Source organism: Anguilla anguilla, chromosome 5 (assembly GCF_013347855.1).
Source record: "Anguilla anguilla isolate fAngAng1 chromosome 5, fAngAng1.pri, whole genome shotgun sequence".
In the NCBI taxonomy this organism is placed as follows: domain Eukaryota; kingdom Metazoa; phylum Chordata; class Actinopteri; order Anguilliformes; family Anguillidae; genus Anguilla; species Anguilla anguilla.
The window spans coordinates 51,055,614-51,080,776 of record NC_049205.1 but is presented as its reverse complement, the minus strand read 5'-3'; the positions used below and the strand labels follow the sequence as shown (position 1 = coordinate 51,080,776).

At 46.9% G+C, this 25,163-nt stretch overlaps 1 protein-coding gene across 5 annotated transcripts in view; it reads right to left on the bottom strand.

Moving 5' to 3' along the window:
• Positions 1-46: 46 nt before the first annotated feature.
• The window catches only part of tead1b (TEA domain family member 1b), a 55,734-nt gene continuing 30,617 nt past the window's right edge, over positions 47-25,163 (bottom strand). Inside the window, exons 4-15 of one of the 5 annotated variants that reach the window (XM_035418743.1) lie at positions 17,520-17,584; positions 15,189-15,251; positions 15,035-15,097; positions 11,776-11,787; positions 10,285-10,419; positions 10,025-10,071; positions 9,116-9,177; positions 8,892-9,016; positions 6,800-6,973; positions 5,037-5,177; positions 4,302-4,454; positions 47-3,838 (exon numbers count right to left, since the gene is read on the bottom strand). In XM_035418743.1, coding sequence (XP_035274634.1) covers positions 3,725-3,838; positions 4,302-4,454; positions 5,037-5,177; positions 6,800-6,973; positions 8,892-9,016; positions 9,116-9,177; positions 10,025-10,071; positions 10,285-10,419; positions 11,776-11,787; positions 15,035-15,097; positions 15,189-15,251; positions 17,520-17,584 — 1,154 coding nt within the window. In that variant the 3' untranslated portion in view covers positions 47-3,724. The remainder of the gene's footprint in view (positions 3,839-4,301; positions 4,455-5,036; positions 5,178-6,799; positions 6,974-8,891; positions 9,017-9,115; positions 9,178-10,024; positions 10,072-10,284; positions 10,420-11,775; positions 11,788-15,034; positions 15,098-15,188; positions 15,252-17,519; positions 17,585-25,163) is intronic. The other 4 variants (XM_035418744.1, XM_035418746.1, XM_035418745.1 and 1 more) reach the window with 4 other exon arrangements.

Below are 25,163 nucleotides of genomic sequence, written 5' to 3'. Positions count from 1 at the left end.
GTCAAACTGTTGTGCATTCCATTCAGAAAACACAAGTGGACAGAAATCACATTTTTAATCATTTATTTTTGTTTGATATTGTATGCATACAAAGTCCCTAGAAAGCTACAAAATATCTACCACTTTATCAAGAAGGCATCAAAATGTTACAGAGCAAATACGAGAGCGTTTGCAGTGAAGAAACCACGTGCAGGCGCGGCAGGACAGCCGCCTCTGCACTGCACTGTCCTCGCGGACAGCCGATATCTCACATTTGTACCAAGAAAAGCCAGGATACGTGATTCTCTTTATACAAAAGCACCTTTAAAAAAATCTCTGCACACAAACCCCAACAGTTTCCATGACACTACTGTATTCTGAACAAAAGAAAATTTTCACTTTAAAGCCAAACATTTAAAATGGTTATAAACAAAAAAAAAAGGTACCAGTACCTACACATAAAGACAAAATACAAACACGTAATAAGAGCTTAACTGCTGATATGTTTGCGTCAAAATTCCCCCAGACGTGGTTCAGTGTCTTATTAAAATATCTCGCAAACATTCACGGTATGAAAGGCAATAGTCTTACAATCCCCATGAAACGAGAGGTATTCTAAATGGTTTCAAAACGGAACTGACTGTCAAAAGTACCAGCAGTACAGCATCAACAGTATCACCACTGACTTGACTTCTGTATGTACTGAAGTCTTCACACAAACCATTGTATACATGTACAACAAAACAAGAACTGAGCTCATCTCTTTAAGTTATTCATATATCAGAACACAGGTACACATGACAAAATAGCTGGCAAACAAAAATGATTAAAAAAACACACAGAAACCAAAGTTCAACAGAGGCTGTGGCTGTTTGATTCAAGATGATAAACTCCATTGTCGTCTTCAGCCACATAGCAACATACTGGGCATTCATACCAACTTGGACTGCATTTGTTTTCTCCCCCTTATAAGTGAATATTTTTATTTTACAGTGGAGCCATAAAGGGATTTTCCATGATTTGAAACTATTTTAAGTATTATTCAAATTTTAATACAATTCAGGAACCAACATTTCCAACATGAATTCCTGCAAGGACAACAAAAACATCCGTGTAGAAGTGCATCTTCTACGGCATTAAAGTGAATCTTCAGACAGTAGCTTAACAGCAGCTCAAAGTACATTACATAACATCCTTCATTCTGTCAGCTGTGTGGTCTGTAAAATTTATGACAACTTGGGACTTTTCCTCCACCTAAGAATATCTGTAATACACTGTGCAGCCATCCAAATGATGAGTTATCCATTTCCCCAAAGCCCTTTGTACTGCTTACAATTCACTCATAAGCCTCAGTGTAGACACAAATACATCTGCTTTAATTCAGTTTGTAATGAACCTCCAAATGGTCATTCCTTGATGCAGAGGGACTATTTGAAGCCAACTGCTGTTTAGGCTGTTAAAACCTGAAATTGTGAGCACAACGATTCCAAAAGCATGGGTAAATAAAGGGTTAAAAATGACTTGCACTGAACAAGTCTGCCATTTAAGAGAATGGCCCCATCCTGGGGGACTTACATTACACTAATGAACAGATCTATATCTTTTATACCACTTTGCACTGTGCCACACTATGCTTTCTCAATAATTCATATAATCTCTATTGAAACACATTCTGTCTCACCGTGTTATTACAAAACTTAAAAAGGCATTGTGGTGATCAGTTCACTCTCACTTAGGCTATTGTATTTAGTCATTTTAATTTGTCTTTTATTTTGGTTTTGCTACTAGTAGTTATTCTTAATGTCTTTTCTATGCTTGAAATTCCAAACCGAAGGCACATTCATGCTACAGTGCAGGGAAAGATTAGAGTTCCAATACACCTCAATAGATTTTTGGTCTTTTAGACAAGGAAAGGCAAAGTTTAGTATATGTTGTCTTACTCTAAAGTGTACATCCCATGCCAGTGTTTGTACAAACAGATCTTGAAGCCATCCTCTGCTTGCCATGGTTAGTTTTGATAAGGTATGGAGACAGCCGGTATCTACATGTTTGAGAGACAATGACTTGTGCATTTTAACACACGCACACACACACACACACACACACGTGCACACACACACATGCACGCACACGCACACTGACCTTGGGAGTATTATTTAATGAGACATTCTACAAGTTAATTGGTCTGTAATTACAACATACACTAAGGCACTGTATACAGTTATACTTTGGCAGTTCTGTACAATAGTGTAAATGACAATGACAAAGTCTTCCCAGCTTGGCGAAGAACTCACAGCTTAAGAGGCATCTTTTGGAATTCACACCACTGTATTTCATTAAGGCTTGGAATCACAGAGAAAGGTAGGCCTTGGGCTTATGGGACGCGCCTGTGGCTGCAAAACAGCCACTATGACCGGATATAATTAATGACATCATTTAAATGCCATCCAAATGCAGTGCTAAGTGTTTTCCTAGCATTGCCTGACATTCTTAAAGTGATCCCAGGCCTTTTAATGCATTTTGTGGCTAACAGACAAACGGAACCACGCCTTGGTAAATTGTGCACCATCAGAAGAGCCAAGTGCCTAGAACAGGGTGAAGATAAATCTGAGAATTAGTGTCGTACTTTCGTTTATTTCTTTTACTTTAGTGTGTTTTTAATGCAGCTGTTTTTGTTTTCTTTTTACATACTGGAAAAAAAAACATTTAACAGGCTAAAAATATACAGGTTTTCTTATTGCAATTTTAGTAGTTTGGCCAAGGCCAAAATATTATACATATATGCTTAATGTTCTCACAGTGCATTTCATTTCTTTTGTAGGTTATTAGTGTCAGTAATGAGGAGTATCTAAGCAGGTGGGATTTCTGAACTGATTAAAGTTATGAATCTTTTAGTATAGTTTCCTTGTCACAACGACAGCCACAATGAACTGTCCTTTAAATATTTTTTATTTGTGAATGGAAATTATTCATTTCAAATACTTTTCTTTGGAAATGTGCCTGTGTGCATGGATACGGAGATGGGCAGTGCAGTCCGTAAGGTTTTGGACAGCGACACAGTTTGTTTTCGGAGCTTTGTCTCTGCTCCACCACACTGGTTTGGGCTGTAATTCCTACGCGCATCACCCGGTATGGATGCATACGTCCCCGAATGACAGCCCACGGTCTGCACAACATCGCATCCATCGTTTCATTTCAAATCCGACGTGCTAGAGCACAGTGCGCCAAAACAACACAAGTGTCACCGTCCGAATAGGGACTGCACCGCATACACACACAGTCACTCTCTTACACAATCAAACATACAGCTGTGTAGTTAACATAACCCATGAAACAAAGGCTACAGGGTTTTTTTTGTTTGTAGTGGACATCACAGGATAAAAACAGAGAAGAAACAAAGTGTTCACCAAATGCAACCCCCCCCCCCCCCCCCCAACAGGTAATCCTGTTTAGTATTTATGTCCTGCCTGATTATATACATGTATATCTTCCCGCAGACAGACATTGACCAGTCACTCGTTAATATGTAGATCCCCCGCCCCCCCCCCCCCGTATCAAAACATAAAACAACTGTACCGCAATTCACAGCTGCAGTCATACACGTATACGTTAAAAAATGGTAATAATAACAATAATAATAGGCTTTACCCAAAGGAGGGTCTGGTTTTTATGTAGAGGCACTGCCACTTGCATTGAGGTTCAGTCCGTGTGGTAAAGGCTTTGGCGCGGGGAGGGGGGGGGTGGTTCACTCCTTCACCAGTCTGTAGATGTGGTGCTGGGCGCCGTGGTCGCTGTTGGACACCTCGAACACGCAGGCCATGCACAGCAGCGTCTCCTGCGTGTCTCTGTTCGTGACCACCTGCAGCGAGGCGGGGGGGGACAGCGTTACTCTTAACCCAACCGTTGTGCGGCTCAGAGCGAGCGCTAGCATAAACAACCCTGGCATGCATACGTATATAGCACACAGACATGCATGCACGCATGCAACCACTGGAAGGCACATGCACACGCACACACACACGCATGAAGGAGCACACACAAAGACTGACACATATAGCACACAAACATGTGTATACATAAACACCACACACCACACACACACACACTCTCTTAAAGGGCCATTGTACACTGAATAATGGGGCTGTAATCCCTTCCTGGTGTCCTCCCTGCCCCCCTGGGGCTTTGGTGTTGTCCCTGTGTGAGACCCAACCCCCTCCCCTACTGGGCCCCTCCCCTTTCACAGACAGGGGGGTCCATAGTGCTGACGTTGCCGGGGGCGGCAGGGTTCGATTGACGGCTGCCCGGCCGGGCTACGGGCTTACCAGCAGGATGGTGAAGTTCTCCAGGACGCTGTTCATCATGTACTTCTCGGGGAGGTGCTTGAGCTTGTGGATGAAGTTGATCATGTACTCGCACATGGGCGACCGGCTTATCCTGTACACAAAGCGCCCGTTCTCAAACCGCGCGTACTCCGTCTGAGAGAGAGAGAGAGGGAGGGAGGGAGGGAGGGAGGGAGGGAAGGAGGGAGAGAGAGAGAGAGAGAGGGAAGGAGGGAGGGAGAGAGAGAGAATGTTTTTTGATCGCTCTTAACATTCTACAGTTGGACTGCAGGGTGCATGGCTAACTGTAAGCACAGACAACACAGTCCCTGTGCATTAAGCTCACATATTAATGAGTGAGGAGCAGAGGCCTGTTAACTGAGATCGCTGGAGGTGCTGCTCTCTACATTGCAGGGGAACATAATCCAACAGCTGTTTAACAATTTGCAAGTTCATTCTTAAAAAACAAAAAAGTTAATCAATGTCATGTTAGCATTTGTAATGTAATGTAATTTGATGTAATTAATGTAATTAATGTAATGTAATGTAATGTAATTTAGCCATGAGTCAAATACCTTAGCATCACAGAGCAGAGAAACTATTGACATTTAGCCATGAGCCAAATACCTAAGATTGCGCCACAGAGCACAGAAACTATTAACCGGCTCAGTGTTATAGTAGCATGAGTAGCTTAAGGCATCGGAATGCCCTAACGCAGAGTGTGACGTAGGCACTCACCTCCACCTTCTCCACCACCTGCTTGCCAAAGGAGCAGACCTTCGTGGAGCAGGTGATGGTCATGTTCTCCGAGCTCTCGTACTGGCTGGTCACGCCGTAGAAGGCCCCTGTGTCGTCCTGTATATTGCAGTTCAGGTCAGCCTGGGGATGCCAAAACACACAGACCTTAGGGGTACCCCAAAACACAAACAATTCAGGGAACCCCAAAATACATGGCTTAGGAGCCTCATGATGGGAGGGCTGAAATTCAGAGGTGTCCTTCATGGCAGCGTTCAGCTTTGAGTAAAGGCTTATGTTCTGGCCGCACGAGGCAAGAGTGCCCCCTGCTGCTTCATCCGCCACTCTTGTATTTTCCCATCAAGAAAAAAATGATGGGTTCCTGACCATAGTATGCTTACAGTACAATGCTATCCCTGTCCCTTACCTGCAGTGTTATGAAGAAGAGGACTGATCTACTCCGCTTAAACATTTTTCCAGTTAATTCCCCCAGAAGTGACTCATCCCATATCCATGCAGGTTGTTCCACTCGGCACTCAGTGGCAAAGAGTCCACCGTCATTAGCAGAACACAGCCGCGCGCCAGCCCCGTACCACAGAGAGAAAATCTGCAGGCAGAGCCGGCGACAGTCTGCCGGGAGGGGGCGAATCGGATAACGAGGAGCGGCTCCTAACAGGCCGACAGCGACCGTTTGGACCGCGGAGAAGAGCCAATCCCCTCCTCCTCCTCCTCCTCCTCCTCAGCCGCTCTGACCCGTCGTTAGAGCTGGCCGGCGACACTGCCCATTATTTCACCACAGGGCTCGTGAAGAGCTGGAGCGGGCTCGTCCTGGCCGAGAGGCTGACTTAGCGGACCGCTGCTCCGCGTCGCTCTGCATTAGGGAACGCGAGCGCGCGTCCTGGTTAAACAGCTTTCAGCTGCGCGGAGGGGTCGGAGCGGTCCTTTGAAATATTAAACAGAATTAGCAGGCGGTTTTGAGCCTGCATCGCGCTGCTACACTGCTGTACAAACTGCCTGGATTTCACACACTCGTCTCTTTAGATTTCAACACAAAAAAATTCACGCGGTTCATTTGCCTTACAATGGCTTCATATCAATAAATATTAATTGAATTCACGCCCCATACAATCCTGAGATTAGACGTAAATATTAATGATGTTCAAACCTGAGATCACTGCTTTGTCATTGGAATTGCTGTTCTTATTCAGGCACTTGCATCCACTCCACCTTATTCTTAGACTCTGCTATTTAATAATTACCAGAGGTCCCTTTCACCAGATATCCAGACAATGCCTGGTCTTACCAAAAGCTCATATGATTCATTCTCTCATGTGATGTCATTTCGCAGAGCTGCAGTGAATCACAGATCCACATCCAATTTTGAAACATTAATGCTGCAACGTACACAATTACAGCCTCCACCAGCAGAGGGAAGCAGGCACTCCCTCTTTCCCACAATCCCCTGCATCTTTCATACAGCAGGCAGGTGTTCAAACAAAGCTTCTGCAATGTCTGCACTACACTGCCCAAAGAGAAAGAGACACACAATCAGACAGACATACACATACTCACACACTCGCACACTCCCAAACACCCACACGCTCGCACACTTACGCACGCAAGCTCCCCCACACACACACACACACACTTGCACACACGTACACACGCACACACTTGCACACACACACCACACATGCACACACACACGCACACACACACACACACGCGCACACACACGCAGCAGGGTCCCTGGCCATGACACTCACCCAGAACTTGAGGAGGAAGAAGGAGTTCTGTGACCCTTTGCCAAACAGTTCTTTTAGGCCCCCCTTCTTCTCGGGGAATTTGTCGTAAATCTGACGGATGTCCACAGACTCCAGCAGGGCATCGTTGTAGGAGTGATTCGTCTGTCCGATGTGCACAAAGAGATGCTTGTTGTACTGGAGGAGGAGAGGAAACGGCTTTAGAAATCAAACTCCACACCACTCACTCAGCCTGTCTCATTCAGCACTTTTTCTGTATGGGAACGGAGTTCTTTATAGTGATTCCAATCCCAGATATCGATCAGAAACAATGTAGCATGTTACGCAAGTTAAAAACACAGCCATAACTTATGTGTGATTATTCCAACGGCCATCCAGCCATTGTAGATTCCCTTTATTTTGGCCTTAAAGACCATTTAAAAAGGACTACAAGAGGTGGTCTTTGTTCAAGCGAGCTGAACTGTGCTCGGTGTACATATCGCCTTAACCGTCAGGACCCATACGTGTGTGTGCTGCACCTCTGAAGTCTCACTGCTCAAAACAAGTTCTTTCTTGGGTGGCAGAGAGATGTCAGGAAAGTGCCTGTGAAGAGCTCCGGACGGCCCTTAAGAACGCCGAGCGGCGGGGAATTTGTGAGGCGCTGTGACGTCGGCCTTCAGTTCAGCAGCAGCAGCCGAGCCGGCAGGACGCCGTCTCGAGCGCCCCGGCCCCCGGCGCAAGACTGATGGCCGCTGTCACGCGACGTCAGCGCAGAAAATGAAATTGACTCAGGAATGCGGGCCGGCCGTGACGGATCGCCCGTGTCCAAGAAGCTAACGAGGAGCGATGCGAAGCCGCTGGTCAGAACAGCAGCTCGACGCCGCCCGCGCGCGAGGCTCCGTTCTGTGTGCCCATGAACGCCTCGCTGCTCTGCTGCAGCCGCTCTTACACCCTCACATAATGAAACTGCGCTTTGGGCGTTTGCGGGGGTAATGAATATCACAGGCGAACGCAGTTTTTAAGCTGTGGGAAAGACACACAGGGGTGGTACACACTGTTTGTGCATGACGTGACCCCCCCCCCCCCCCCCTTTACACAAACAGAGACCTTATCCCTCATCTCTGAAACAAGAACTAACAACTTATTTATGAGACACTTCCAGCCCTGGAGTAGGAACCCCAGCAGAGCTGCCCAGGGCCACATTCACTGCACATATGCTGGCTGGGGAGGTCACTGGAGGTCATGTGCTCGGGGTCACAGGTCACTGGGTCAGAGGACAGATTAGGGTTTTCCCACTAGGCACACTAGGCAAGCATAACTTGTGTTTCCACCATGCATTTTCTTTTCTTTACAAGATTCAGAATTAGCTGTTAGGTGCAGTACTCAAGGAATCCAGTTCCCATTAGACAGATGTGCACTCACTTAGTACAGGTCACATAGCCAGTACACTGAGTCCGGGTTACACTGTTAGACAGATGTGCACTCACTTAGTACAGGTCACACTGTCAGACAGATGTGTACTTACTGAGTCCGGGTCACACTGTCAGACAGATGTGTACTTACTGAGTCCGGGTCACACTGTCAGACAGATGTGTACTCACTTAGTACAGGTCACATAGCCAGTACACTGAGTCCCGGTTACACTGTCAGACAGATGTGCACTCACTTAGTACAGGTCACATAGCCAGTACACTGAGTCCCGGTTACACTGTCAGACAGATGTGTACTCACTTAGTACAGGTCACATAGCCAGTACACTGAGTCCCGGTTACACTGTTAGACAGATGTGTACTCACTGAATCCGGGTCACACTGTTATACAGATGTGTACTTACTTAGTACAGGTCACATAGCCAGTACACTGAGTCCGGGTCACAGTGTTAGACAGACGTGTACTTACTGAGTCCGGGTCACAGTGTCAGACAGATGTGTACTCACTGAGTCCGGGTCACACTGTCAGACAGATGTGTACTTACTGAGTCTGGGTTACACTGTCAGACAGATGTGTACTTACTGAGTCTGGGTTACACTGTCAGACAGATGTGTACTCACTTAGTACAGGTCACATAGCCAGTACACTAAGTCTGGGTCACACTGTTAGACAGATGTGTACTTACTGAGTCGGGGTCATGCTGCTGCTCCAGGAAGGCGGAGAACTCCACCAGCCGCAGTTTGGACGTCCCAATGGAGCGGCCCTGCCAGGCTGGGGCGGTAGGCGTCTGAGCTGTGGGGGACTCGTACCCTGGGGGGCCCCAATACACACTGTCAGCTTTCTACTCAAACCATACAGGCAGGAATGTGTAAACGGTTCACAAATAAAGGACTGAAGCCAAACTCTTGCCTGCAATGGATGTTGTGACTGTTGGCTGGATCTGGTAGGCTTGCTGGGCAAAGGGCTTAATGCTAAAAAGGAAGGGGAAAGAGCATTAAAGCAGCACAAGGGTTGGATTGGGGGGTGGGGGGTTGGGGGAGGGGTCTTCCGCCCCAGGGCCCGCTGACCTAGGGGCCCACTGGAAGGGCGGAGTTGCACTGTATTTCTTTTCCAAATATATAGGGCCTTGCAAAAACACAAAACAATGGGCTCAGTCTCAAAATAGCCTAACAGACCAATTTCATGTTTGTGAACAAAAGAGCGTGTTCACACAACCCTGGGGCAGAAAGTGTATCATATTGGTAGAACATCACAATGCGGAAGACTTGATCATAAACAATTCAACATAAGTGCATCTAATTGTGTTTCTTGTTCTTTTATTTTACTTTCATAAATAAAATAGTGTTAGTAGTCTTACTGTAACTTTTTTGTTGTGAGCTAGCCGATCTACCTTTCACTTTATGAGTGCAAGCTATCTACTGTAAAACAGTCAATGTTTCATAAGTACCAAACTGATCATTTTTTACATTAGTCCAATTCAATAAAAAAAGTTTGGACAGAAAGGACACAAGGCATTAAAAAAAGATGGACCAGCTTACAATGAAAATTTTGATCGTCTGTTTGACAATATCTAACTTCATTATTTTCTTAATGGTGACATTTGGCTAGGCTAGGAGTCTACACAGGCTACTACCCTAAGCTACTTAACTGCAGTGTCTGGTGGTACTGACCAAACCCTACATATCCAACAACTAACAATGACAACAAAGTGTGTGGGGAATGAATGTGGGGTAAGTACAGAACAGCAGAGGCCCTGGTCTCACTAACATGCCCTGCCTCCCCCACCTCCCCAGCCTCCAGGCAGACTACAGTACTCACTCTTGTGATGATCCTGGCTGGCCCGCTGATATCATGCCCTGCCAAATCTACGGAACATAGAAATCAATGGTTAATAAAGACACGCAACTTAACGCAACCCACAACCTGCCAACGCGCATGCACACACGGTTTCTGAGAGAGCACATGACATCTTAAACATCATGTCATCTACAAACATTCAACGGCACTGACTTAAGCAGGGGCTTCCTGAAGGCTAGCACAGGCAGCTGGACTGAGCGGGCCGATGGCGGGCATCTTACCCCAGCGGCTCCGGGGAAGGCGGGCCGCGGGAGGCCCGGCAGGCCCAGCTTGTTGTGGATGGCGGTGGCGGAGACGATCTGAGCCGAGGACATGGAGGCCATGCTCTGGAGCGCTTTGTCCTTCACGGTCTGGTCCTTCAACAGTGTTCAGAAAGGCCAGGGCGCTCAGAAAGGCAGCAAACAAACACGCAGGCGCACACGCAAAGAAAGCCCATCCACAAATGCCCAGCCAGCAAGCACGATTACGGCCAGGAACACCGACCGCCATTAGTGCGTCAGTGCTGTGAAAAGGAATGTCTGACTGAGTGTTCCCAACTGAATAGCTGTATATAGACAGTGGGGACCAGGCCAGCTGAAATGCACTCAAAGACAAGCCAACAGGTGGAACACATTCCCCTTACTCTTACACAGTATAGTCTGGAGGATATGGGGAAGAAAAATGAATGCTACTATTGTCCGTTTGGCTTCCACTGCAATCTGTTCTTTGACTTGACATATCTTCCCAGTGTGCATTAACACTCAGGGCCTGTGTGTGATTCACAAAAAAACATTTTTTTTCTTCCCTAGTATTAAGTCCCCTTATTCAACTGCCGCCAGACTTCCCACAGAGAAAACATTAGAGAGCAGAGACATCAAAGCCATTGTGTGTTTGGGGGGGGGGGGGGGGGGTGCTGGCTTTGCTGTACACTCATGGGCTAATGGTAAAAATTTTAGTTTATTAATATTACAATGTCATACATTTTATAAATGCAACACCATCTTTAGGGGAAAACAACACACCACATGTAAAGAGGGCAACTGTTAGGCCAGGGGTCTGCAACAACAGACCTGGAGAGCTGCAGGATCTGCTGATTTTTGTTTTCACCGTAAAATAAGCAACCAGTGCACACCCAAGAAACCAGGTGATGCGAGTTAAATGTGTAATCCGTTTTAAGTGATCAAATAAATGCTAAATTACCAAAAAAAAACAAAACAAACAAAAACAAAGCAGACCCTGCGACCCTCCAGGACCAGGGCAGCAGACCCTTGCGTGAGGACGTCCCAGTAAAGGCAGGACTGGACAGGTGTTCACATGAGCAGTTTCTGGGTGAGACGTGGTGGGGTGCGGAGAGCATGCTGGCAAGAGCGTGACACTGAGCTAGGGGAGCGCTGAGCTGGCTGGTTTAGGAGTGGCTAGGTACTGAGCGAAGGGCACAAGTACTGCACACCTACAGCCAGAGAGCACTGCAATTAAAGATCTGTAGACCAACGGCCTGAGAGCACTAGACATAAGGTTCTGCACACCTACAGCCCTAGAAATCTACAGTTAAGGTTCTGCATACCTATAGCCAGAGAGCACTACTGTTAAGGTACAGAAAATCTACAGCCAGAGCACAACAGTTAAGGTTCTGTGCACACAGACAGCCAGAGAGCACTACAGCAAAGGATCCGCACACCTACAGGTGAGCTTAAGCGAAGCTGCAGAGTGGGAGAGCAAAGACTCGTACTTACCATGCTGGTGACCTGAAGGCAAACAAACAAGAGTTGTTGCAATGTTACAACCCTTACGCTTGTGGGGCCACACACGCTACAGTCAAAATGGGTCTGAGGCCACGTTTCACAAGGCCGTCTGTGTCCTCGTAAACCGCCCTATTGCTACAGAGCGCCCACGCCGACTGCACAGCGCAGGTACCTGCAGGCAGGGCTCCCTGTGCAGAAACTCAAGGGGCATGTTTGGCCATTCAAAACTGCCGCTCCCCATCACTAATGATGTTAGCATAGAGTGGATGGGTATCCTCGTGCGTAGCATTACACAACCGCGTGACAATAACATCGCCTGGATGTAACACTGAAGATACATTTTTCCGCCCTAATTTCGGCCACTTCAGAAAGCCACGACAGCTTATTGAATGTTCGAGATGCGTAGTGTTCAGGTTCTTTCGGTTAGCCTGACTGACCAAACTGACAGAATTTCCTTTACCAAGATGTCTTGGGAGTTGAGACAACTTGTAGCGTGCTCAGACGCACTGACTACAGTCTGCAAGGGGCAGAGGAGGGGAGGGGAGGGGAGGCGGGCGACATTTTTACTAACGCAGCCCGACATGCCGGCGGCGCACTCTGTGTCGCTCAGAAACGCGGGATTGCTCTATCCGCTGGGCCTCTCCGACAGACAGCCTCGGGTTTGAGTGCAGCCGCGGCGCGGACCCGTAATGAGTCATTTCGCTGCGCGCTACAGCACGCGGGGAGAGAGGGAGAGAGGGAGAGAGGGCCTCGGAGGCTGCGGAGAAGCCCGCAGCTCCAGCTCCACTCCATCTCTCATCTCTAATTGGCTTTGGATGAGAGCAGACAGAAACACACGGGGGGGGGGGGGGGGGGGGGGGCTGTTTTTCCTCCGGCTCGTGACGGTGTCCCCGGATGACCGGGCACTCGCGGCCGACCCGCGCGCGCTCTAATGAGGGGCCATTAATTCAGCGCGGCACGCTGGGAAATTTGTAAAAAAAAAAAGTGTGCCGATCAAAATGGCTTGGCTGTGCAAGGCGAGCGACGAACTAAAAACCTGCAGAAAGCCAGGCTGCTGCACACCAGTAACAGCGATGAACTAAAAACCTGCAGAAGGCCAGACTGCTGCACACCAGCAACAGCGAGGGAACACACAGCTGTCTGTTTGCAGGGCAATATTTCCATCAAAAAAAATCTGAACAGCAATTCTCCTGAAGTGTGCACTAATTTTCTGAATGCACTTCTTCTGAGCTGACGTAGCAACACACATATTTCCAAGAATATGTTTTAACTGCATTGTGAATTACCCAAAAACCACATAACATGTAGCTAATAATTATACATGCAGTTAACACAAAATACAATTTACATTGATAATAGGGAAATATCTGCACTGTCCTTCTTTGGATTTTCAACAGCTCTTGTTGAGATGACAAATTTTCCAACCCAACACAGCAAAAACGTATCAAAATGTATGGTGTGTTAATTTGTGGACAGTACTTCTTAAAGATCTCACTCATTTGCACGTCTTAAATTCTAAATTCTGTTCTCTTAGTAACGAATTGCTCAGTACAGAGGTTTAATTTATTCCCTCAGAACTTCCTGCAGTTTTAAAAAGACCAAAGATCCATCTTCATGTTTATTCATGTTACACATGGCAATGTATGCCCTCATTAAAGGTATTATTCCAACTGACTGCTTATCATTAAATAAATATACCTCTGATTCAGTTCATTATGTTTACAATTTGAAGTTAGCATCATCTTACATTCTATAGCAGGAACACACGTTTGTTTTCCGGTAATGAATTTAAAAAAAGGACGGCAAGGGAGTTTATTTTCTACTGACTCACTTGCATCATGACTTCACTTGAGAATTGCAATGACAATATTTCCACCCCAGCACATAAAGTTCATGATCCCACATGATAGCTACATAAACACATGATAAACAAGTACGCTGTGGGATCATTTGATTTAATATATTTAGATTGACATTTTATTGCATAATTACCACTTTTTTTCCCAATACATATTTGTTAGGTTACACACTGGATATAAATAACACCTTCAAGCAAACTGCAATATACAAGTCATGTGATTAATATCATTAATATTCTGAAACCTTGTGTGTGAGACCAGGTGCTTTCTTTTTTTTTAAAACTATTTTTCAGTGTGATGCAGCATGAAGGAAGCAAGTGACAGCCAGTAATTTGCCCGAGAAATAAAAAGCAAGCAGAGAACAGGATGGAGAAATAGCATTAGAGTAATAGCCTCATGTCATTCTCCGGGCTAAGACTCCCCACACAATGTCAAAGGAATATCACTAGAGTGGAAACAGAGTGCGGAAGAGGTTGAGGAAGTGTGCCATTCGCTCACAGCCTGAAGCGGCAGCCCCTTCACAGCACAGCCAGTAAGCGCCGCCTCTGATTGGAAGATGTGTGCCATTGACCTTTCTGCTCCCAGCCACTCATCAACAGCCAGTGTGCCCTGCCAGCATGCGGCCCACAGTCCCACTCTCTGGGTCCACAAAGCTCATAGTGACAGTCTGCTTCACAACATCAGGCTGACATTAGCGGAGGGAAAGCAAGCTAACGAATAACAACCAAGCACCATTTGTTTTGAGCATTACTGTGTGTGTGTGTAGTTATACTGAATGTGAGTGTGTGTATATGTGTATATATATACATACACACACACACACTTGTTCTTTAAAAATTCTATCATATTGGACAAATGCTGTCATTTTTATCTGTAATGATGTATACAATGTATACAAAAGTTAAATACAAAAACTCTGAAAGAAAACAATGTTATCTCAGTAAAAGATAACATTGCTCTCCGGAGGATATAGCATAACAAATCCATATTACCATTTTAAACTTATTTTAAACAGCATGTGTCGTCTCCAAATCTTTTCTAATAGCACTCGGCCAACATTAACAGCTTTTAATATAAACAGTAGATCAAAGTACCTATGTGCTTCATCTTCTGCTCAAAGCAAATGCACTTATTTGTCAATGAAAGGCAAGAAACACAAAATGGGCAAAAAAAAATCCCATACAAAGGCTGGGAGAGGGACAAATGAATGTGGGGTTAGGGGGGGTGGAAAGGGGGGATGCAGGGGGTTTTATTAGGAAAGCTACAAAGGCTGTCACCAGCACAGAATGTGGGTTAAAGAAAGTGCAGCAGCAGGCTTTCCTCCCGTCGCCAGGGGAAGCAGGAAGTGAAATGCATGGCAACCATAGGCCCAGAAGCAGAAAAGCGCATACCTTTAGCTTGGAATGAAACTCACGAGATTTCCTTCTGGCAAGAACCTGAATGTGACTAGACACCTGCGGGGTAGGGGGAGGGAGGAAGACAAAGGAACAGCCTGTAACCATGACGATGAAAAGCCCCCCTGCGACTGGGCAGAGCCAAACCTACCTTGATAGCAGCTTGAATTTCTCGAACTTTCTTTCTTGCTAAGACCTGCATGTGACTAGACACCTCCATTTTTCAAAATTTGAGAAAGAAGAAGGAGGAAACAAAAAAACAAGAAACCCAAAATGTAAAAAGAATAACATCTATTTTGTTAAGAACACTTTAGGGAATCGGCCATCTTTCCAATCAGCACAGATAATTGAAGCTTCTCAGCCAAGCAACCAAGCTTTAAGCAACCAAAGCATCGTCCTGTTTCTCATCAGTTAGCCCAGTTAAGTGAGAACATTAGAAAGGATGTGGGCTCTTTACCTCTGCAACTGAGCTCAGCTGAGAGAATTCTGGCATTCAAATATACACAAGGTGTTCAGAAAGCTGAACACACTGGCCTCAGTACACATCAACCTCAATGTAAAGATGATGCGCAGGCTGCATTGTGGCACATATGCACAGGCTGAACAGTGGGATATATATACATGGACTGCATTGTGGGATATATGCACATGGTGAATTGTGGCATATATGTACAGGGTCTATTGTGGGATATATGCACATGGTACATTGTGGGATATATGTACAGGCTGTATTGTGGGATATATGCACATGGTGCAATGTGGGATATATGTACAGGCTCTATTGTGGGATATATGCACAGGCTGCATTGTGGGCTATAGGTACACAGGGAAGTGTGCTAATAATAATATGGAGGAGGGAAAGAGTGAAGTGGGACTCGTTGTGGTTCGGGAATAATAGCAGCTCATTTACACCCCTCTCACTCTGCCAGTTTTAATCAGGCCAATGGCAGCTCGCACTGGGGCAGACGGATGTCGGAGAGCGACGTGTTAACAAAACGATGAGCTCGTTATGTAGTGTTATTCCCTCATCATGTGAAGACTTGAAAAATTCCAGACCTCATGGGGTGGGTGTGTTTGTAGGTGTAGGGGCATATTATTCTTAGTGATTATAAATTCTCTTTACAGCTCTAAAGTCTTTAACTGCATGGCACTAGCTCATAAGAAAGTGTGTTGCGAATACTTAATTCTAATTTATTTCATATGCTTAATGTAATTCAAAACCATAAAGGAAAAATATCCTTCGTTTTCTAACAGCCTTCAACAGGTGTCCATCATAAATTAATAATTGGCTGAAGGTTCAAAGATATAATGCACACATGAATTTTAAACATGCATTAATAGATGCAACATAACAGTTGGCTTTACTGGTGATTATAGCAGGTAAGTTATATTGGAGTTATTCCTGGGGAAACACAAACTAACCTTATGCCCCCCACAAATCAGACTGAACAATCAATGGATCAATGGTACATGGTACTCATATCATGTGACCTTTCCATAGTTAGCTGATTGGTCAAGACACCCGATGCTCTTGATGTGTGTAAACATTTGCCCTATCATGGCCTTCCAGATGATTAGCGGTCAATATAATGACTGCATTATGTGCTCCTTCTAAGCCACACAAAACTACTTTTACAACCTAAAAGCATAGGCAAATAATTTGATTTGTGTACTTGGTAAATGCAGTGTTGTTTGCAGGTCAGAGCTTTAAGTCTGAATATTTGTACATTGAAAATGGCACTAATAAAAATATTTAAGGTTTAAAGTATTTAATTGTAATTTTAAGGTGTGTGTGCGTGTGTGTGTGCGTGTGCGTGTGCGTGTGTGTGCGTGTGCGTGTGTGTGGGTGTGTGTGTGTGTGTACACGTGTGTGTGTACACGTGTGTGTGTGTGTGTGTGCGTGTGTGTGTACACGTGTGTGTGTGTGTGTGTGTGTGTGTGGTTGTGCGTGTGCGTGTGTGTGTGTGCACGTGTGTGCGGGTGTGTGTGTGTGTGTGTGTGTGTACACGTGTGTGCGGGTGTGTGTGTGTGTGTGTACACGTGTGTGCGGGTGGAAGCTCAGCTGCAGCCCCAGTGTGCATCGGTGTGTTCTCATGCAGCACATGCAGAGCTATGAGCAGGCTGATCCTAACCCTGGCACCTGCCAATGCCTGTGTGTGTGTGTGTGTGTGTGTGTGTGTGTGTATGTGCCTGTATGTCTGTGTGCGTATGTGTGTAGGTATACTGAGCGTGCCTGCGTGTACAGGAGTATGTGGGGGTGCTTGTGTGTGCGTACATGTGTGTGTAGGTATACTGTATGTACATGTGTCTGTGTGCGCGTGTGCTTGTGTTTGTGTTTGTAGGTATACGTGCATGCGTGTGCCGATGCGTGTGTGTGGATATGTATGCGCACGTGCGCATGTCTGCGCGTGTGCCTGCAGCAGCATGCTCAGAACAGCCCAAATGCACCAGGGCATGCAGCCATCACAGCGCGCTCTCTTACCTGCTTGCGCGTCCTTGTTTTTCCCGTGCGTAGTTTGATGTACCTGGCTATCAACTCATTCCGACCTATCAAAAGGAAAACAGAGAAGCATTGCATTTTAATTAAATGAAAACACGACGTGTTAAGAATCGTCATTTCAGAGCATGAAGAGCTGTCCACTTAGAAGGGATCGAGTGTGTGTGTGTTCAGTAGATACACCATCCCATCAGATCGGTTTCATATCAAATGTATTAACATTTCATGCTTTACCAAATCTTTGCATTCACAGTAAAAAAAAAGCCCCATATCCGGCCTTTTAAAACAAATATAATTTAATAGCTTCCCACACTTTGCCGCCATAAAAGTACACCGCGGCTTGCTCTCTTTGGGAAATGAACGGAGACAGGTGTAATTTAATAGCGGCACTGTACTCATTAAGTCATAATTAATCTGCAGCTCTGCAGCGATTTCCCATTAAGGGCATAAACATTCTCAAGACCCCTGCTCTCCTCAAATTACGGCACAAAATGGCTCCTGCTTCGCCTTTTCACACGTTAATAACGCACCGCCGACAGAACGCCGCCGCGCAGACTATAGGTAAGGAAACGCCGCCAAACGTCGGCACCAGCTGTAGGACGTTTCCATCTGCTGAGCTCTGAGTGAGCCAATAACCACAACAACAGGCAATTATTGCATAGTAGAAGAGTAATAAAAATGAACTTGATAAATAGCATTTCTCGCAGATATCTTGGGTTGTTCGTTCAGAGCGTGTAAAATGATCGTTGAGCTATTCACAAAACCGTGTGTTTCTTTAGGCTGGGAGTTCAGGGGTGAGTGGGGAAAAGCAAGGCAAGGGCAGGAAGCCCGGCCTTTTCTGTCTTCACAGGGAGCGTTCCGCTAAGGGCCATATTGACTGCCGATCACGTGACCCTCCCCGGCCAATCGCAAAACATCTGGGCATGTTGAATGGCGGCCGGTCTCCCAGCGTGCCGGCACTGTAATCTCTCCCAGATGAGTGCGGGGGCCTCGCACACTGTGTGTACACACAACACCACAATAAGCGCATTCACGCGGACGCGCCATTGGTGGATGAAAGCCCGCAGACGGCCAGCTGTAGGCACGCTCGCTGCTGGGTAATTCATTCTTTTCAGCGGCCTGAAAAAAAAAAAAAAAAAAACACTCAGCAGGGCTCGGCGGGCCAGCTGCCTTCCCCTCTACGCCGGGCAAAACAACATTCTGGAAATGAAGCGGGACACCGGCTAAGACCCGAAAACAAACCCCCCGCCCCCCCGCCACCTCGGACAGCCCACCCCCCTGCGCTGTTTGTGAGAGGGCCCACTTTTGACTCGCATAAAGTGATCAGCGTGAGTTTTATTTCAGGGGAAATTCCGGCACTTCCAAAGTCCTTATTACAGCATCTGCCTAAAAAGGGAAGCTGGGAAACGGCAGACTTTTCCTCAGGCGTCTTGTTAGAACTTTCTTGGCAATAATCATTCAATAACTCGGGTGCTTTCATTTGTTTAGAAAAGCACATTTCATAAGCTTTAACCACATGAAACAGGCAAATAAATGCTGTTAATGTTCTTTTTTCCCTCCACACCCTTTAAGAAATTCATAAATAGGGAATGGTTTTCAATTTTAAATCACTCTAACCAGGCCTAGTGTAAATCCTGGAAAGGAATTAAATAAAGGAAAAAAAATATTGGCTATGTAATAATATCCCTTTTAATTTCCCTTTAATTTAATAAAATCCTGTTAATCCACTCAAAACAAAGCACAGGGCAGAAATAGTTGTGTTTTTTAATGACTCAGCACGTTCAGAGCGGCGTGTTCAGTGAAAGCCAGCACCACACGGGCAGAGAAACACCGCGCCTGCCCACAGGCACACTTTAAACAGGCTGGGCCTGTGGCATTATGATGAGGCCCCAGTGCATGCTGGGTAATGGAGGGAGTGAGCAGACCTGTAGTCACTGCCGTGACCTCCTCACCCCAATTTCCACCGCCATCTCTCAGCACTCGCCTCCCGCTGGGTCAGACCTCCCATATAAGGAGTGGCCTATGAGAACGGTTGGGGCCCCTCCCACACAAAGCCCCCCCCCCCCCCTCCCCGTTTCCCGGCAGCGGCACGTGGGCCGGTGACAGAGCTGGAAGGGTGAGTCACAGTGCGCAGGGCAATGGTGAGCATGTGCGGTCCGTTTGAAAGGGAGATAAAAAAGGGAGGGGAGGAGGGATGGAGAGCAGGTGGGTGACTGAGTGAATGAGTGAGTCAGTGAGTGAGTGAGTCAGCAAGTTCTCCTGTGGTCACTCAAAACAGCAGGAACAGGATTACATATTTATGACCCCTGGAAACACAGATGCTGCAGACAGGCCAAGAACAGCGGCTCCCCTGATTCTTAGCGACCCTGAGAGGTCCTGGGGGTGTGCGTCACCCAGAACTGGCCCAAAAGCAACTCATTGCTAATTCAGTCACTAATACAGTCGGGTGCCCCAAACCTCGTCCCTGTGAAGAAGCCCAAAAATGGCCCCACCCTTCCGCTGTGGTGCCAGATCACCTCCCTCCCCCAAAAAAAACAGTCCCTTCCTTTCCCTGTTATTGAGAGGGGAAACTCGGGCTTCTGACTGAAGAGGCACAAGGGCACTGCTTGTTCAGTACACAGATCACCAATCCCAAAAATATTCTCCTGGGCCAGTGCTCGTTCTACAGGGACCAGGTTTGGACCAGCACCCAGAGAGTCTGTGAACAGGATTTGGGTATGGTGAACCCGACTGCCCCGGCCCCCTCCCCCAGCGGTCCTGGGTTTACACAGCTGCTCGGCCCGCCGGCCCCTCCCCTCTCTGGAAAAATCCCGGCTCTTTTACAGCAGTTTCCCTTGGCATAGCCTCGGTGTTCCATTAAGGCTTCACTGAGCAGCCTGAGGTTTAATTAGTGCTACTGGTCAGAGTTTTATTCTCTAATTAGAGATCATTTCCTGCTCCTTTTATTGGTTCTTTCTCAGGGTTCCCCAAACCACTGCAGTGAGGGATTTTTCAAATGACCATTTTAATAATATTTGAATACAACAGTGCTAGACTCACTATGTTTCTATAAAAAAACCATGCCTTATAGGCCCAATCAAAGTCTGAATGTTAGAACAAGCTGCAGTTAAATTATCACTTTTACACCTCAAAGTTTTTTATATTCTGTTCCAGAATGTAAATCTAGTCAAGGTGACGATTTTTTTTGCCTTATGAAATCACACCATCAATTTAAGGCAAGCGAGGCAATAACCAAAAAATAAATAAATAAATAAATAAATAAAACAAATTTACAAAAACCCTTAGGGCCTGCCACTGCACTGACGATGATAGGAACCGTGCTCCAGGGTTCCGTGGGCGGGTCTTAGGTTGCCGGGGCGTGTGAGTGACAGCCGTGTCCGATGGCCACTGACCGCGCTCTCCCATGGGGTCTGATGTGAGCGGGAGCTGATCGATGGCCCCGATGGCCAGTGTGTCCTTAGAACACGAACCCTGCCATGTGACCCGCCCTGACCCCGCCCTGACCTGCGATGACCCCGCCCCGACTTGGGCCGGGCGGTGCAGCCCCCGGTATGCAGAGTAACGGGGTGCAGAGGAGGATCCTTCAAACTTCAATCCTCCGCTCATTATCAGAGGCTCCCGTCTGAGAATAAAAGAGCCATTGAGCTCCGTGCGTCTGCTACATCATCACTCAAATCATACATAAAAAAGGCATAAAACTGCAATTAATTCAGCACCCTGAGGCATAATAAATTAGCATCATCTCAAGTGCCATTTTTAATGTTAATATGATTCACTCCAAAGCCCCACAGGCACACGTGATGAACACTGCTTAGGCTATGGCGCATTAAACGTCTTAACTGCCTTGGTTACATCCTTTGATTGCTAATAACACGACGCTTACCAGCAGTCTTTTTGTCTACTTAAGACCAAATGAAATAAATAACAACCTTCTTCTGTCGAGGCTAATTTCCCACAGCGGCGCTTTCCGTTTTTCTTTTTTGAGCGGGGGAACGACCGCAGGCACATCTGGGTCCGCGGCTCGGGATGATGTCACTGCGGGGCGCGCTGGCAGAGCGGCGATCCGCACACACGCCATCCTCCCTTCATGTGGCCGCACCGCTCGGTGCTTCTCTGCCCTGCGTTTAGCTGGAAACGGCGTTTTAAAAGCCATCCTCCCTCCTCCCTCAACACAAACATCCATCATTAATTCTCATTACGCTGAAATGTATGTGTCGTTCATCATAAAGCCACAGATTCAGTTTGGCCTGAGCCTGACTTAATTAAATCTATAAAAGCACAAGACAGAAGTAAAAAGTGAATTCCTTCCCTTGCATTTCACATCCTACAGTTACAGTAATGCAGGCAGTATCATTGTTTGTACACGTGGCTGTCCGATGATTTATAATGGTAATTCTATCTTTGGGAAAAGAGCCTTTGTGGAAACCGGAAAATGACTAAACATTACCGGCAGTCAGCATTCCTTCACTACAAGATCAGCCACAAAACTCACTCAAAGGCCTCAGATCAGCCACAAAAAATCTAACTCAAAAGCCTAGGATCAGCAGACAGTACTCACTCAGAGGCCTAGGATCAGCCACACAGGACTCACTCAAAGCCTAGGATCAGCCACAAAAAACTCACTCAAAAGCCTAGGATCTGCCACACAGGACTCACTCAAATGCCAAGGATCAGCCACAGAGGACTCACTCAAATGCCAAGGATCAGCCACAGAGGACTCACTCAAATGCCAAGGATCAGCCACAGAGGACTCACTTAAATGGCAAGGATCAGCCACAAAGGACTCACTTAAAAGCCTAGAATTAGCCACAGGACTCACTGAAACACCTACGCGCAGCCACAAGACTCTTCAAGACTCTCAAACTCAGTTGATAACTTGACTTGCAACCACCTTGTTAGTCTATATGGCTTTATTGTGAGTGTGTGTGTATGTGAGTGTGCGTGTGTGTGTGTGTGTGTGTGTGTGTGTGTGTCTGTGTCTGTGTGCACAATTACAGCAGTTACACAAATACAACAGCCCTAAATCCTTCCATTCCTTTTGCCTTCCCAGAATGCAATGGGGCAGAGCTGTCTCTCCTGCCCTGCATGATTGATGACTCAAGGGTCCCAGGATCACATTTGCATCACAAGCACAAAACCAACAATACACACTTTCATCATGAGGTCCCTGGGTGAGGGGAGGGGGGGGCAGGCAGGAAGCTCTCGCCTCCCCCAAAACAACGGTGTCCTGGGAAACGCAGCTTTCCAGGAGGAGAAAACATTCTGTACCGACACAAAGCTGGGGACATGTGGCTTGGAAGCTGTACAGGTGAGCTCATTTCACTATTTCCACCTCTAACAAGATAAAACAAGAACACACTGGATACGTGCTCATAAATAGTTAAACCGTGAAATTAAGAGTTTAAATTTCTCCCAAGACTGCATGAGCGTGTTTCACAAACCACCACGCAGGCAAAAACTAAAACAGTCTAGTACAGCGTGTTTCCTGTTGGCCTGCAGAACAAAAAAAAAAAGAAACAAAGAAGAAGAAGAAAAAAAACACGCTTCAACAAAAGGTCACACCCTTTATCCAGATGGCCGTTTGAACAATCGCACTGGAGTAGGAGTCAGGGGCTTAAGCTGATCAGATCTGCAGACCAATTGCAGGTGTTTCCCTGAAAAGGTGTGGCTCGCCCCCCCTCCACCCCCCTCCCCCTACCCCCAGGGGCGATGATTACGCTCAAAGAGACACGGCCGCAGCCCCCTCTGTCCCAGAAATCCTTTTAGAGAGACAGAAGAAAGCATCTGCTGATCCTCACATCGGCCTGCAGCCGGCCAGCTGCCCATTGTGGAGGGCTTAGCTCCCCTGGCTGTGGCCCCCCGCGCTCCCAGGAAGACTTCAAGGCCAAAGTCACAGCCATCTGCTGCGGTCGCGCTCGCATGCTGCAGCGCCATACGAAAGCCCCCCGCCCCCCTCGCGCCCCCCACCGCACCCCACCCCACCCCGATGGATTCTCACGAGCCGCCGGTTCAGCCGAATTCGCAGAGGCCGCGTCCGAAACGCGCCTCGGTCGCGGTAACCTCGGCTCCTGACCCCGCCGCCCTGCCTCCAGGACGGGATATTGCCGAGGCCTATCCGTAAGGGCTGAGGAACGGTCGGCGGTGTGGGTGGCGCCGCGCGCTCCGACCCGCGGTTCCGGTAAGCTGGCGGTCGCGGTCGTAATTTCCCGCCGCCGCCCCGCTCTGGGCTCTGAAAGCAGCGGCTCATTGTTGTCTGCGCCCGAGCTCGCGTTGCGTAAGCTCCATTGTTCCTGAGAGCGAAGGGAAATGTAATTGGCAGCTGTGGGACTACGGGAGGCTTTAAACTGCCGCTCTGAAACACAGGCCGCGACGACCTGGCCCTCGCCCGGCAAAAAAAAAGGCAGCGAGCATTAAAAAGTTTTCTGACTGGGAAAAAAAGCTGTGTGCGCACAGCAGGACGCTCAACACGAGCTGAGCAAGCGTGCGGGCAGAACACTGACGATCCCTTCACCTGAACGACCGCGCCAGAGAGATCCTGGTTTGCCAAGAAAGTCATTAAAGAAAAAGCTGGTTCAAAGACACAAGCTTAAAGAGGAGTAATTACCCATGTTTCCTCCCAGCTTCGGTGTACATTGACTGAATGGACAGCCTGACAGCTCTGAATTCGGAGAAATTGGAAATCTCGCTCACACTGGGGGAGAAAGCGCCCTTAAGTGACTCTTCTTCTCGCCTCCAAGAGAATGCAATACAAACACACTTTCCTTTTGAAGCTGATGTTTGCACAAGCACCTTCTACGGAATGGAAAATTCCACAGCTTAATCATGAAGGCAAAATGACTAAAACAGGCTGTCAGTTCATGGCATATTTTTTAAAAAGTCTTACGTTGTAGAACGGGTCCCAAATGTGATCTCTGAAAATAAAAAGCTCAAGACGTGCAACTGGTATTTGGTTAGATTACTGTGGCCCATTCTAAGGCCTTAAGAGCAAGCTCTTGACTTGGGAGGCTGTTTGAATAGCTTTTATTTTATGAGGTATGACACAGTATGCATTATGACGCATGTCCTCTTCCTTGACATCCATAATTCAGTGTCTTGCTCACAGAACAAATGCAAACGCTTCGACTCACATTTGAATAAAAATGACCGGTGAGTGAACTAGGGCAAATGTTTCATAAAAACACCCTGGGTGGAGCCTGTTAATGAGACTGCTGATCTCCTAATGCCTTTTTATTGACTTCTAAAATGAATGGCTCTTTAAAAAACAGTTTTATCATTCCAAACATGAAAAGAAATCGATATGTTAAACTTTTAACGATGGTACCCGGAAGAGGGATGCTTTTCTAGCTGAATCAAGTGATGTAACGTCTTGAAGAAGCAGATTAATGACGGCTGTATATTCCTGCCAAACAGGCAACCTGAATTACACACATCCTATCAGTTAGTTTTTTAATTGTGTCTAATGCCAGCAGGAGTGGCAGCCCGGTCAGCCTACAGTCGTAGCTGTGGTCAGTCCCTTTCAGAGCAGCCTGTGGTGCACAAGCAAGGCCCAGGCTTCGGGCCTACTCCCCTCCAGCCCCCTCTGCTCACCAGGGACCGGTTAAAACAGCACGTCCTTGACTGAATCACTAT